Source organism: Elephantulus edwardii, unplaced genomic scaffold (genome assembly GCF_000299155.1).
Source record: "Elephantulus edwardii isolate Elephantulus edwardi_28Jun2011 unplaced genomic scaffold, EleEdw1.0 scaffold00117, whole genome shotgun sequence".
Classification (NCBI taxonomy): Eukaryota; Metazoa; Chordata; class Mammalia; order Macroscelidea; family Macroscelididae; genus Elephantulus; species Elephantulus edwardii.
In genome coordinates this window covers 8347462-8360559 of record NW_006399867.1, presented here as the reverse complement: position 1 = coordinate 8360559, position 13098 = coordinate 8347462, and the positions used below count along the sequence as shown (strand labels likewise).

Genomic DNA, 13098 nt, shown 5'->3' with positions numbered 1-13098 from the left:
TTTTAAACTCGTTTGTGGAACAGAAGGCCTAGGGATTGGCTTCTGCTAAGAGCACAGCCAGGTAAACCCTGCAGAGCGATTTACTCTGTAACGTGGGCTTCGCATGTTTCAGAATCAACTTGATGGCAATTGAGGAGGACGACAGTGACTCTCTTTTTTTGCCATCTTGACCTCAATCCAGTTATTGCTTTTTCTTTGACCACCCCCCCACACACACATACACAAACACACAATAACTTCATTTCCACCTGATATTTGCCATCTAAGACCATCTTATTAATTTATGTGAGAGGCAAAGATTCTTAAGCTTCATCTGACACACTTTGGAGGTCCCAGGAGGGACTGGGACCAGTCCTTGGAGAGGGACGTCATGCTTGGGAGGGTATAGGGATAGTGCAAGAGAGGAAGACCCTGGATGAGATGGATTGACTCAGTGACTAGGGTAATGGGAGTTGGTGTGTCAGAAACAATAAAGTCAGCACAAGATAGAGCAGGTTTCAGGGCTGTTGTACATAGGGTCGCTATGAGTCACAAGCGACTCGACAGCACATAACAACAACAAAAACAAAAACAGCAATTCATGGACTAGCTACACAGGGCTGGGGCTCCATCGCTCTTGTTCCTTGATGCTTCACCAGCACATAGAAGAGAACCCAGAGCATCTGTAGACACTCACTCATATTTTAAAATTCATTGTATTGTTTTTGTTGATACAGCAAAAGAGGCACTAATGCAACTATTTCTCCAAGTACAGTCCCATGACATTGATTCCATTTTTTAGTTATGCCATCCTTCTTGTCTTCTTTTTCTGAGTTGTTCCTCAATCATTAACATTAATTCACTGCCTGTTCCTCAATCATTAACATTAATTCACTGCCCCTTCAAGTCACTGTTGTTACTTTGATCAGATGTAGCTAAATCTTAAGAGTGTGTTACACTCAGGGCTGCTCTGTCTTAGTAGTTAAGCTAAACAGTGGTTTAGTTTTAAGAACATAATATCTCAGGGCAGTAATTTTGGAGATATATTCAGTCTCTAATGCTCCATGAGCTCCCCGATTAAAATAAGCTTGGAAGGAGGAGTGGCATCCACTTCCGTAATAGCTTGCCTCCGGAAACCCTATGAACCTGGAGAGAGGATGAAAGTCACACAAGTGTTGAGGACTCTCCTTCATAGGGTCGCTATGAGTCACCTGCGACTTGATGACACTTAACAACAACAATGCTCCATGAAGTCTGGAGTTTATGTAAATGTTAAAATATGTTCTGCATTCCACCCTCCTTTTGATCAGGATTCTTCTGTAGTCATATACGCAAAACACACTCTCGTAGGAACATGAAAGGGAAGGAGATGGGATCAAAGCTGGCTGGATGATGCCCATACAAGCCTCTAGGGCCTGATGCTTGCCTTTTCTACACAATTACATGGTTTTTAATTCTGTTCATCCCTGGAATTAAACATTCCCCACGAACTGGGTGGCTAGTTGATGAAGGAAAAATCTGATTGTAGAAGAGAAAAACTCTTGAGGTACTAAAAGTGGGAGCCCCCAACTGCTTATTCTGTTTTTCTTGTCAGTCCTTCTGCAGCTCCCATGACCCTGCCTGGCCGTCCTATTGAACCAGTTCCCATGTCCAACAAGGCCTGGCCAGGCATTTTCTTGTTAATACACCCTATATTCAAGTGAGGTTCCAAGTGGATTTGCTGCATGTGCACTGTCACAAGAACCCACTCATAAATTACCGGTGTCGGGGGACCATTGGACACTGCCCCAGCTGGATTCTGTGTTGGGGGCCCAAGTGGCTAATTGAAGGCATTAATGTCCCATTAAGGAGATGGATGTCTGGTGGCTCGGCTCTGCTTGTTTATCAGCCTGCTGTAGGATGACAGGGCGTCTCTGGCAATGACAAACGATGGTCCCAAACCTTGGTTCGTGATTTCCCAAGGTTCTCCCCATCGGGCTCTTACCCCTGCTGAGAGAACTTGTCAAAAATCACGGGCCAAGTAAAGGCAGCTGATGGCCAGGAGTCCTGGATCTTGTGTTTTGATATTTTCCCCCCTAGAGCTTAAATTATGTGTAATGGTAAAAGTGTAAGAGGAACAAAGAAAGAGAAGAGCCACTGGGACACCCTGTGAGCTGTGGACTGTCACCCTCATGGGAGCCCCATTCACAGGGCCTTCGATGGGGCTTCATTGAGCAGCTCAGAAAGAGTCCTCCTTCCCATGGACGTCTCACGCTCTTGGCTTGGAGAATAGAAGTTTATTTCCATAGACTGTCACGGAGTCCCTGCAATGGTCAGAGGTGCAGCTGAGAACTCAGCATACCAGGTTCCTTGTCATGGAACTGCAGGCTCGTAAGAGCAGATAGAAGGAGCCTGGTGATACAGTTGTTAAGGATTTGGCTACTGAAGTGTGGCAGCTTGAACCCACTAGCCATCCAAGAGAAAGCTGAGGCGGTCTGCTTTCATGAAGGTCGTCATTGCGGTCAGGAACTGTCCAGTCGACTGTGATTCGTCATGATGCTGTGAACAGCGGATCAGGAACTTACGCTGTCCTCTGCCATCCTCCCAATCTCCGTCACACTCGGGCATATCACTGCAGGCACTGCGTCAGTCCAGCCTGACGAAGATCTTCTCTCTCTCTCTCTCTCTGATCCTCTTACTTTTCCAGCAGCATAGTTTTTGGTCCAAGGACTGGCCGCTCTTGACAGCACGCCTGACGTCGACGTGATGAAGTTTCCCCATTCTTGCCTATTGTTGTTACTGTGTACCGTAGAGTCAGAGCCGACCCATAGCTGACCCTTTAACGGGTTTTAGAGGCAGTAATGTCATGGGAGGAGATTGCCCATCCATCTCCTATGGAGCAGCCAATAGCCTCAAACTCTGTGCCTTCCGCATTGCAGTGCAGCTTCTTGCCACTAGGCCATCAGAGCTCTTTTAGTTCTTTCAGTTGTTGTTGTTAAGTGCTGTCGAGTTAGAGGTGACTCATAGAGACCCTATGAACGAAAGTCCTCAACACTTTTATTCTTTCTCTAGGTTCATAGGGTTTCTGGAGGCAAGCTGTTATGGAAGTGGATGCCACTCCTTCTTCCAAGCTTGTTTTACTCGGGAAGCTCCATCAAACACTGTTCACCATGGGTAACCATTATCACATTTGACACATCAGTGTCACGGCGTTCAGCTTCACATCAACCACAAGGTACCGCTGTACAGCAAGTGGACACATCAGGGCTATATGACCTAGAAGAATGTTTGAACAAAAGCAATGAAAAACAAGGCCTGAGGGCTGCAGATTAAAGTCACCCACCTTTGGCTTGGTAGCATACCTTTCTGTCCACTAGGCCAACTGGTCTCTCTCTGTGTTGATCCACATTTCAAAGGCATGAGTTCTTTTGTCTTCCCAGTTGCACATACTACCAATAAAATGTGTTTGTGTGATTGCTGGAGTCTTAAACCAACGAGCCAAACCTCAGAAGGGTTTGCTTCTACATAAACAGCCTCAGCAGCTACGCTTTTGTTGTTGTTGTAGTAGATACCAACATCACACGACCTACTGAGTGCAATTCACCCTGACAGTGAAACTCAACCCTTTATCGATAAGATTTGTCTTCCACTGTGGACAAAAACTCAGTGCTGCATAAGCAGTAACTTCCCCAGACTCCATGGGAACTAAGGAGCCCTGGTGGCACAGTGGTTTAAAGCATTGGCTGCTAATTGAAAAGTTGATGTTTCTGACCCACCAACTGCTCCTTGCGAAAAAACAAGGGGGCACTCAAAGGGGTGAAACAGAGCCCAGGGAAAGCCTCCAGGGTGAGAGGTCTCTAAGTGATGAGGAGCCTCAGGAGGAGGGTGGGAGCGGTGGAAGGCTGTGGGGTGAGACATGGACAAGGTTTCAAAGCACAGGAGAGCCTTTCACCCAAAGGAGCGAGCGTGAGACCAGGGAGCCTGGAGGAGTGATCAGGGGAGCAGAGACCCAGGGACAGAGGCAGAGCCAGACCAAAGGAGATCTCATGGCTGGGTCAGCAGACTGGACCTGAGAACAATGAAGGGGTAAAAAAAGGTTGTAAGAAAACAGCAAATCCAATATTCTTTTGGAAACTCTGAACTCTTAAGGCCCACCTTGAATCCTACTCATTCTCTCAATGACACTATTTGAATTCCCACCGCATGCTGGACACGGTGCCAGGTCCTAGGGTTCTCTGCAGGAGCAGGACCCTGCTGGCTCCAGAGGGCAGGAGAGACTCGGAGTTCATCCAGCTACTGTTCCTTGAGCTCACCAAGCTCCTCCCTGGAGCCTCAGGGCCTTCACATGGGCTCCTCTCTGACAGAGGCCCCTACAGAGATGTTAGAGCACTGGTCATGGGTGCCACCCTCAGGGTAGCCCCTCGGTCCCTGCCCACTGCCCCTGCAAGGGGTGATCCATATGTCTTTGTTGGAGGAGTGGGTGAATGCCCCTGGGATCAGACTTCCTGGCTTCCTAGCTCTGCCACATACTGGCTGAAGCAGCTGGAGCAAGTGCTGTGAGCCACTGGGAACCTCAGTGTCCTTGTCTGTGCAGGGAAGTTGAAGGCAGTGGTCTCCTCGCGGCGGGCTGGGAATAGTAAGTCAACGGGTGCATCCATGCACCTGGCCTTACAGCTGGCTCACAGTAAGCTCTCAGTAAACATTAGCCACGTTGCTGTGTGTCCTGGGTAAAGAATGGACATAGCAACTCGGGGTGAGAACCCGAAAGTAAATGGGCTTCTGTTTGCACTGCGTGGATGGGATCTTCTCGGGGCTGAGGTATGTGTAAACCCGTGCCTTCCCTGTGACCCTCAGTGTGCGTCACCAACCCCGGCTCAGAAAAGACCACAGCAGTGACAGCACAAGGCTTATCTCTGCTCATTATCTTCCTCCAACAGACCCACATGCTGTGTCTCTAGAAACATGAAATTAATCCCCTGGGGGAGCCCAAGACCTCTAATTTAATTTGATTTGAAATAGCAACAGAGCCCAGGATCAAGAGTCTAGAGACTTCATTTGCTTTTTGACGCAGTCTTCCGCTCACCCATCGGGCCAGTGTTGAGCGAGCACCTACTGTGTGCTGAACGCAGCAAGAGGTATCAGGAAAGTAGGGATGTGGCAGGCCAGGCCCACTTTAGCACAGGAGGGGAGGGCAGATTCAGCACCAAGCAGTCTTGGCTGCACTAATGGGCCCCGGTGCAAAGAAAATGAAGCAGCTGGCTGTGACAGTGTGTGTGACTGATGGGCCATTTTCACTTGGAGATCTGGGGAGGGGTGGTCAGGGAAGGACTATGAAGTGGCCACAGATACAAGGCGCTTGCTAGGCAAAAGCCTCAGGAAAGAATATTCCAGGCAGAACAGAAGAGGTGAAAATCTCCAGGAAGAAATGGACCTGATGGGTTTGAAGGGCGGAAAGAAGGCAAACCTGACTGTGGTGAGCAAGAGACGCTTGTAGGGGGTGGCAGGGGGCCAGCTAGGGAATCGTGGCTCTAGTGAGTCCACTTGGAAGCACAGAGAGCTTGAGTAGTGGAGGCACACTTAGACAGTGGTTAGACCTCTTGGGTGGACAATAAGTTGCGGAAGGTTTGCAAGGGAGAAGAGAAGCCCAGAGGAGTTCCCAGAGTCAGAACCAACTGTGCCCACCTATAGGCAAGAAGGCTATGTGACACCACCACCTCCTCATGCCGAGGGCCCAGCACAGAAGAGCTGGGAGCTGTTCCAGCTGGGTGTCCTGCTGGGTGGGCTGAAGGATGTGCCTTGTCTATGAGACATCGGCTCCCACACCCTTGATCCCGGAGTGGGAGCTCTCAGTTACAGAAGTCAAGGGGCTGAAGTGAAAGCATCGATAAAGAAGGGGGTATGTTTACTCTTAACAGTGCACAAGTTGTATATTCATGCACAAGGTTTTCTCAACACACATACCATGTGGCAGGCCCAGAGACCAAACAGTTCAGTGAAAGCGCACACATACACACACACCGAGTTTCCATGGAATTTATTCTAATTCATGATGAGGTTTTGTCTCACATACTTTGGGCATGTTGCTAGGAAGGACTGTTCCCTGGAGAGGGACATGATGCTTGGGAGGGTGGAGGGTCAGCCAAGGAGAGCAAAACCCTCAACCAGATAGATTGTCACAGTGACTGCCACAGTGACTGCTCTGGTGTGTCAGGAGGTGTGAAGATGGCACATGATAGGACAAAGTTCAGATCTCTTTTTCATAAGATTGCTATCAGTCTTACTCGACTGACAACAGCCATGACCTGGTGTCACCATGGGGGCCAGAGTAGAACTGTGTTGTGTAGAGTTTTCAATGACACTGATCTTTTGGAAGAAAATCTCCAGGGCTTTCTTCTGAGGTATCTGGGTGGGTTTGAACTTCCAGTCTTTCAAGAAAGAGCTAAACCTTAAGTTATCATAGACTTTTCATTACAAGGCACAGGCCTTGTAATCTATCAGTTTGGGACCAAACTCTAGTCCTGCTGACTCACTGTGGGCTGGTGGTTTAACTGCAGCCTTGGTTTCCTTACTTGTAAAGTGTGGAGCCAATGAGAAGGAGCATATAGGAGATCACGAAGAAGGTGTAATACAGTGTGGTAGGAAGCTGTGCTGTAATCCCCAAGGCACTTAAATTATTTTATTATTTATTGTGCGTGTACTGTCAAATCAGATCTGACTGGTACAGGAGGAGATTGTCCCTCCTTCCCCGGCAGAGCATCTGGTGGATTCGAACTGTTTGCCTCTGGGATTGTAGTTGCAGCTCCTTGCCACTAGGCCACCAGAGAGCAGCAACATCTTACTGAATATAGACTCAGATCTGTTGCTCATAAGGTCACTAACTCTATCCCTAACCCTCTAACCTGAACCCTAACCCTAATCCCAACAACAACAAGCCTTTCTGGGGCCCAGCATCCTAATTCATCACCAGTGGTTTCAGATCTCGCTCTCTTGTTTCAGGTCGGCACTGACTGGGATGCTAAGGAGAGGCTGTTCCGCAATTTTGGGGGTCTCCTGGGACCCATGGATGAGCCAGTGGGCATGCAGAAGTGGGGGAAGGGTCCCAACGTGACTGTGACTGTCATCTGGGTGGACCCCGTCAATATCATCGCAGCCACCTACGACATCCTGATTGAGTCCACTGCCGAATTCACTCACTACAAACCTCCTTTGAACTTGCCCCTGAGACCCGGGGTCTGGACCGTGAAAATTTTACACCACTGGGTGCCCGTTGCGGAGACTAAATTCCTTGTTGCACCGCTGACTTTCTCTAACAGGCAGCCCATCAAACCAGGTGAGTAATCTCAATGTCTCTGCAGGTAAGATGAGCCATTTCTGAGGCATTACAGTCCACGTCCACTGCAGGCATGCTCTCAGATGTAGGCTTGACCAGGAGAGTGTGCTGTGTGCTCTAGGCACCGCTTTGCCTACTCCTTTGACATAAAGAACCACCCTCCTGTACATCGTAAGCAAGCGTGGTACATCCCTGCTGGGACTCTCGAATTGGACTCCAAGAAATTCTGGATAATATTTAAGTAAGATGGGGAAAGAAAACTTGGGTCCCCTCCTAAAAAAAAAAAGTCATTAAAATTAGAAAATTATCTTCATCAAAAGACAAAGCACAAACTAATCATCAAGTTTATTAAGGGTGTCTTCTGTGCTCTCTGCTTTTCTATTTTCTATAATTGCATGTGTTTTACAAGTTTGAAGAGAAGAAAATATATTCTTTTAGAAACCTGCATGAAGTATCCTTTAGTTGTAGAATAAAGCTAGCTGTTCACACCTGAGGAGGGACAGGGAAGATAGACCACATAATCAGGAGAAGGATGGACAATCTCCTCCCGTTCAATTAACAGCCTCTGAAAACCCATGGAGGGTCAGCTATGGATTGGTTCCAAATCAATGGTTACACAACAACAACAGTTGAAAAGAGAAACCACATAACAATGAAAGATATTAGATATGTAAGATAAAGTATTCATACTTTGCATATATTTTTGAAACCCAGAAATTGAAAAGTAGAAAACTTCAAGGTGCATACTAGATCCAGGTACCATCTGGTTTTTGTTAATAAGATTTTCTTGGAACACAATCACATTTCTTTTTGTTTATATGTTTCCTGGGATGCCTATTTGTTTAGTGTAGTTGTAACACAGACCATATAACCAAAAAGTATGTACTCTCTGACCTTTATAGAAAATGGTTTTGAGTCGTAACAATTAGCCAGTATACTCACTTATTCATTCATTGCTGTTGAGTTAGAACCAACTCATAGCTGACCCTTCATGAGAAGAGATTTCCTATCTTTCTCTCACTGATGTGCTGAATCTTCAGAGAGAGGAGAAACCTTTGTTAGCTGACTCCGTCCTGACTATCCCACCAGAACTCCTTTATAAGCCAGCAAATGTATTGGAAAAGAGTAAAACATAAGTCGGGCTTTTAAACAATAACACAAATGCAGTTTTAAAATATTTCATTTGACACTTCCCAGACATACTGGAAAATGTTAAAAACCACAGTTTGGAGCAGCTGAGGAGTGATAGGAGTGCACTCGAGACTCTTGGTCGGGTCAGCTGCTCCAACGAGTTTGAAAATCAGTTTAGCATTTCCTAACAAGTTGAACATTCAAATATTCTTCCCCACAGAAATCCCACCCTATGGGTATAAGCCCTTGAAATTTCTACAGAAATATTTGTAGCAGACTTATTTGGAATAGCACAAAACAATATAAGCATGTCCAAAATGTGTGTCTGTCCATCTCGTTGACATTCTTCTACCTCTGTTTTGCTGACCACCTATCAAGTGTGCAGTGGACTGAACCCTCCTGATAAAACATTCAAAGTCTGTGAGACAGAAGTCCTGGCTTTCAAGGATCTCTCTGGCTGCACTTCTGCCAAGACCCGTTTGTTCTTTGGACAGTTCAGCAGCCTTTACCAACACCAACGGTCCAAGCCTCAGTTCTTCAGTCTTCCTTATTCATTGTCCAGCTTTTGCATACAATTGAGACAAATGAAAATACCCTGGCACACCTTAGTCAAAACACCGTAATCTCCACAGCCAAGTCTTTTACCTTTTAATACTTTAAAGAAGTTTTTCAAAGCAGATTTGCCCAATACAGTGTGTCATTTGATTCTTTGACGGCTGCTTCCGTGAGTTTTGATTATGAATCTAGGTCAAATGAAACCTCTGACAGTTACAGTCTCTTCTTCATGTTGCTTATTGGTCCAGTTAACAAAGATTTTTGGTTAAAGTAATCCATGCTAATCCTTGGAGGCAAGGATATGAGGTAGATTGATTCAGTGACTGGGGTAATGGGGGTAAGTGTGTCATAGACAGTGAGATTGGCACAGGATAGGGCAGGGTCTAGGGCTGTTGTACATAGGGTCACTGTGAGTCACAGGTGATATGATGGCACATAACAGTAACAATCCATGCTGAAGACTGTAGTCTTTGAGCTTCATCAGTCAATGTTTCATTGTAACAGCCCCCAAACCACCATCTGTAACAAAACATGGGCATTCAGTGGGTAAGTGCTCCCCTCCAGAGCAGGCAAAAGATGGACTTTCCAAATCTAACTGGCCCAAAGCTCACCTATTTAATGTCCTCAAATCTCTCTCTCTCTGTCTCTCTCTCTCTCTCTCTCTCTCTCTCTCTCTCTCTCTCTCTCTCTCTCTCATTTAAGTTCACGTCTCTTAACATCCCCAGGGATTTTTCAAGCCCAGATTTAAAGGTAGCTATTTTCTAGTGAGTTGATTCCAACTCATGGAGACAGAGTAGACCATAGGGTCAGGTGCACCTTAGTCTCTAGACTGACATCATTGCTTTTCAGTACTTCAAGTTTCAAGGCTTGTGATTTCAGAAGGAGAATGGCAGACTGTCTTCTATGGTGCATCCAGGTGGGTTCAAAGCACCAACCTTTCAAATAGCTGTTGAGCACTTGACCATTTGTACCACGTATGGACTTAGAGGGTAGATGTGGATGGGAAGGGCAGAGAAAAGAACTTTCTGTTTGCTTTAGAAACCATAGATAGTTAGATAGGCAGGGTCTACATAGGAAGATGTCAGATAGATATATGTTGCTATGAGTTGCAGACATTGCGATGACACATAACAACAACAAATGGCACAGGAAATTGTCCATCTTTCTCTTGAAAAGCAGCAGTAGATTTTAACTTCCTGTCATTGTGTTAGCAATGTCCCGTCTTGATAAATACACAGGTAGATTGGATGGATGGATGGATAGATGGATGGATGGATGGATGGATGGATGGGTGGATGGGAAAATAAAGAGATAGGAGTTGTCCTGTGTCCACTGTCCGCACCACATCAGTGAAATAGCCAGGCCATCCCCTGGTCCTAGTTCTCCAGCTTTTCCGAGATTCTGAGGAAGGCAGGCCGCTTCCTACCCAAGCCTGAGTGGGCCAGGGTCACATGCTCCCACTCAGAGCAACCCTCCTTCTGTGGATAATTGTATTTGTTAACGATGTTCCAGTGACAGGGAACATGAAGGTGGGAGCGATGCAATTTGTGAAATGATTCATCAAGCGTAATTTGCTATTGATGCATCCCTGGTAATCTCAAGAAATCTGATGAGGTGGAATTGAGGTAAATTTAATTATAGAGGCAAGCGGCGCACGCCAGTGCTGTAATACTGTTTCCCACATTAACCTCATTTTTCATAAGTTTTTTTTCTGCTTCCACCAAAATATTTAGTTCTCTGTGTTCAAATACATGTTCGTTACTCTTTTCACTTTGAATTCCCTGCCTTTTGTCAAATCTGCAGCATTATACAGCTTCAGCATCCCACTCCCCAGCTTCCCATCCCAGCAGAAGGAGACATGAGAGACAGTGGGCGAGCAATTAGGTCCTGACCTGAAGAGAGCAGACTCAGATTTCCAGCTTCACTGGTGATGCTCGAGCTGCCGCTTAGCCCATCAGCTGCTCCAGGAACGAGAGCTGGGCTTCAGCCCGACTGACAAACACAGTGGCTCCTGATTACCTTGAAAGAGAGACATTTTACTAAATTACAGCAAGGCACGATACATGGTCAGAACCTGGGGCTCCCATCTCCCACCTGGTAGCCCTAAATCACAGAGCCCAGCTCTTCGGGTTTCTGCAGCCTTGAGAACTTAAAGAACAGCTTTCTTGTCTGTTTCAGGCAAGGCCAAGTTTGAGTTCAAGTAATATTCTCTTTGTCTTTGAAAGAGCAGGCCTTTCTTCCTCCTTCCTTCCCGCTGAGGCCCGAACATACTAGAAGGAAAGAACTTGCCGGGGGAGAGGGTGTGGGGATCCACCTCTCTTGGCTGCAGGGATGATCGTGGCTGTTGGCAAGCAAGGCGGAAGCATTTTCTCCTGAATACTGCATCATCTCAGAGAGAGGGTTCCTCTAAGCTGACCGATTTTGTCTGTTTGCCACATCACTGCACTCACTGACCAGCCCTTTTCTCAGAACTAACTTTTTTTTTCCTTAATGAAATAATCAATAGCAACTTTTCAAAACAGAAACGTTAACCTTCTTCCTTCAGCTTCTGCCTCCCGTAATTTTGCTGGGGACTAGTCACAGCCCCCCTTCATTTTATTGATATAAAATGTTAGTATGTACTTTACTGGGAGCTCTGGTGGCCTAGTGGCAAGAAGCTGCGCTGCAATCCTAAATGTATGTGGTTCGAACGATGGACAGTCTCCTCCCGTGCAATTTAACTGCTTCTGAAAACCAGCTGAAGGGTCAGTTGTGAGTAGGTTCCAAATCAACAGTACTCAACAACAACAACAACAACAAGTACTTGATCAGTTACAAAGCACAGGAACCTCGGATGTTATGTGTGCCCCCCCCCCGTTAACTGCATGTGTTTAATGGATGCATATGCCCATTTTACAGATGGGAAACCAAGTCAAAAGGCTGCCTTCAAGATCCCAACAGTCCTTGTTTCAGCTTGTGGCTGTCAGACAAGACTGCATTAGTGTTGCTGCGGTGAGCAGGGACTTTGCCCTGAACCTCAGATCAGCCTCTAACTATATAGCTGCCTCCTGTTCGCTCATTTGTGAAACAGAGATAATCAAGCCAGTCCTATAGTTTTGGAGGAGGAGGGAGAAAAGTAAGAGTAGATGTATTTGATGACTATTAGTAGCAATAAAATTAGTAGCACAGTTTCTTCTGAGCATTACTATATACTCAAACGCAACTCGTTGCCATGGAGTCGGAACCAACACATAGCTCGCTCTCTGTTGAGTTTTCAAGGCTGTAAATGAAAGAGAGAAAATTGCTTGTCCTTAAGGGAGCTGCTGGTGGATTTTATTTATTATTATTATTATTATTATTATTTTATAAGGTTTTGCTTACAAAGGTCATATATATTGTGTTTCACATGGTTCTTAAATTCACATTGTGTTTCATACAGTCTCGTTCCCATGTTTTATAACAGAAATCACCATCATTGGACCTTGCCCACCAGATCCTTTCCATTTCTTTCCTTCACCTCTTCCCTCTACTCACCAAACTGTGCAACACTATGTTTTCACCCCTACCCATCCTCACCCCTCTGCTCCCACCCCTTCCACCTTTGGGTCCCCAGACATGTTTTACTAGTTATCCTTCTATTTTTACACGAATGGTCTTCTGCAGTATGTATCCTTATTGAGACTGAGTTAGTTTACTTAATATAATGCTCTCCAGTGTCTCCCAAGTTATGTAGTATTTTTTTGAAATTGTTTATCTGAGTGCTGCATTGTGTGAATGGAATCACAATTTCTCAATCCAGTCCCTAGTGGTTGAACATTTGGGCTGTTTCTATGTTCTTGTGATGGTGAATATTGCTTCTGTGAACACTGGTGTACAAATCTCTGTGTCTCAGTTCTTTTTAAGAAGCATCTTTTTAAGTACCTTTTAAGTGTGAACATGCGTAACTCTCGTAAATAAAACTGTGAAGTAGGTACTGTACCCGTTTTGTTGGAAACTGAGGCACAGGGAATTTCTGTTTAAGGCAAAAACTTGTGAGTGAGCATGGAGACTGGCATGAAGTGCTTGATAGAGTTGCTGGTGCAGAGGACTGTTTGGAGGCGAGCCTCATCTCCCACCCTTCTCTAGTCCAGGGTCCTCACCTACTC

The 13098-nt window shown here is 45.9% G+C and overlaps 1 protein-coding gene across 1 annotated transcript in view; it reads left to right on the top strand.

Moving 5' to 3' along the window:
• The window catches only part of LOC102869348 (xylosyltransferase 1-like), a 211094-nt gene that overhangs the window by 195256 nt on the left and 2740 nt on the right, over positions 1 to 13098 (top strand). The window contains exon 10 of the mRNA XM_006892717.1: positions 6955 to 7288. Coding sequence (XP_006892779.1) covers positions 6955 to 7288 — 334 coding nt within the window. The remainder of the gene's footprint in view (positions 1 to 6954; positions 7289 to 13098) is intronic.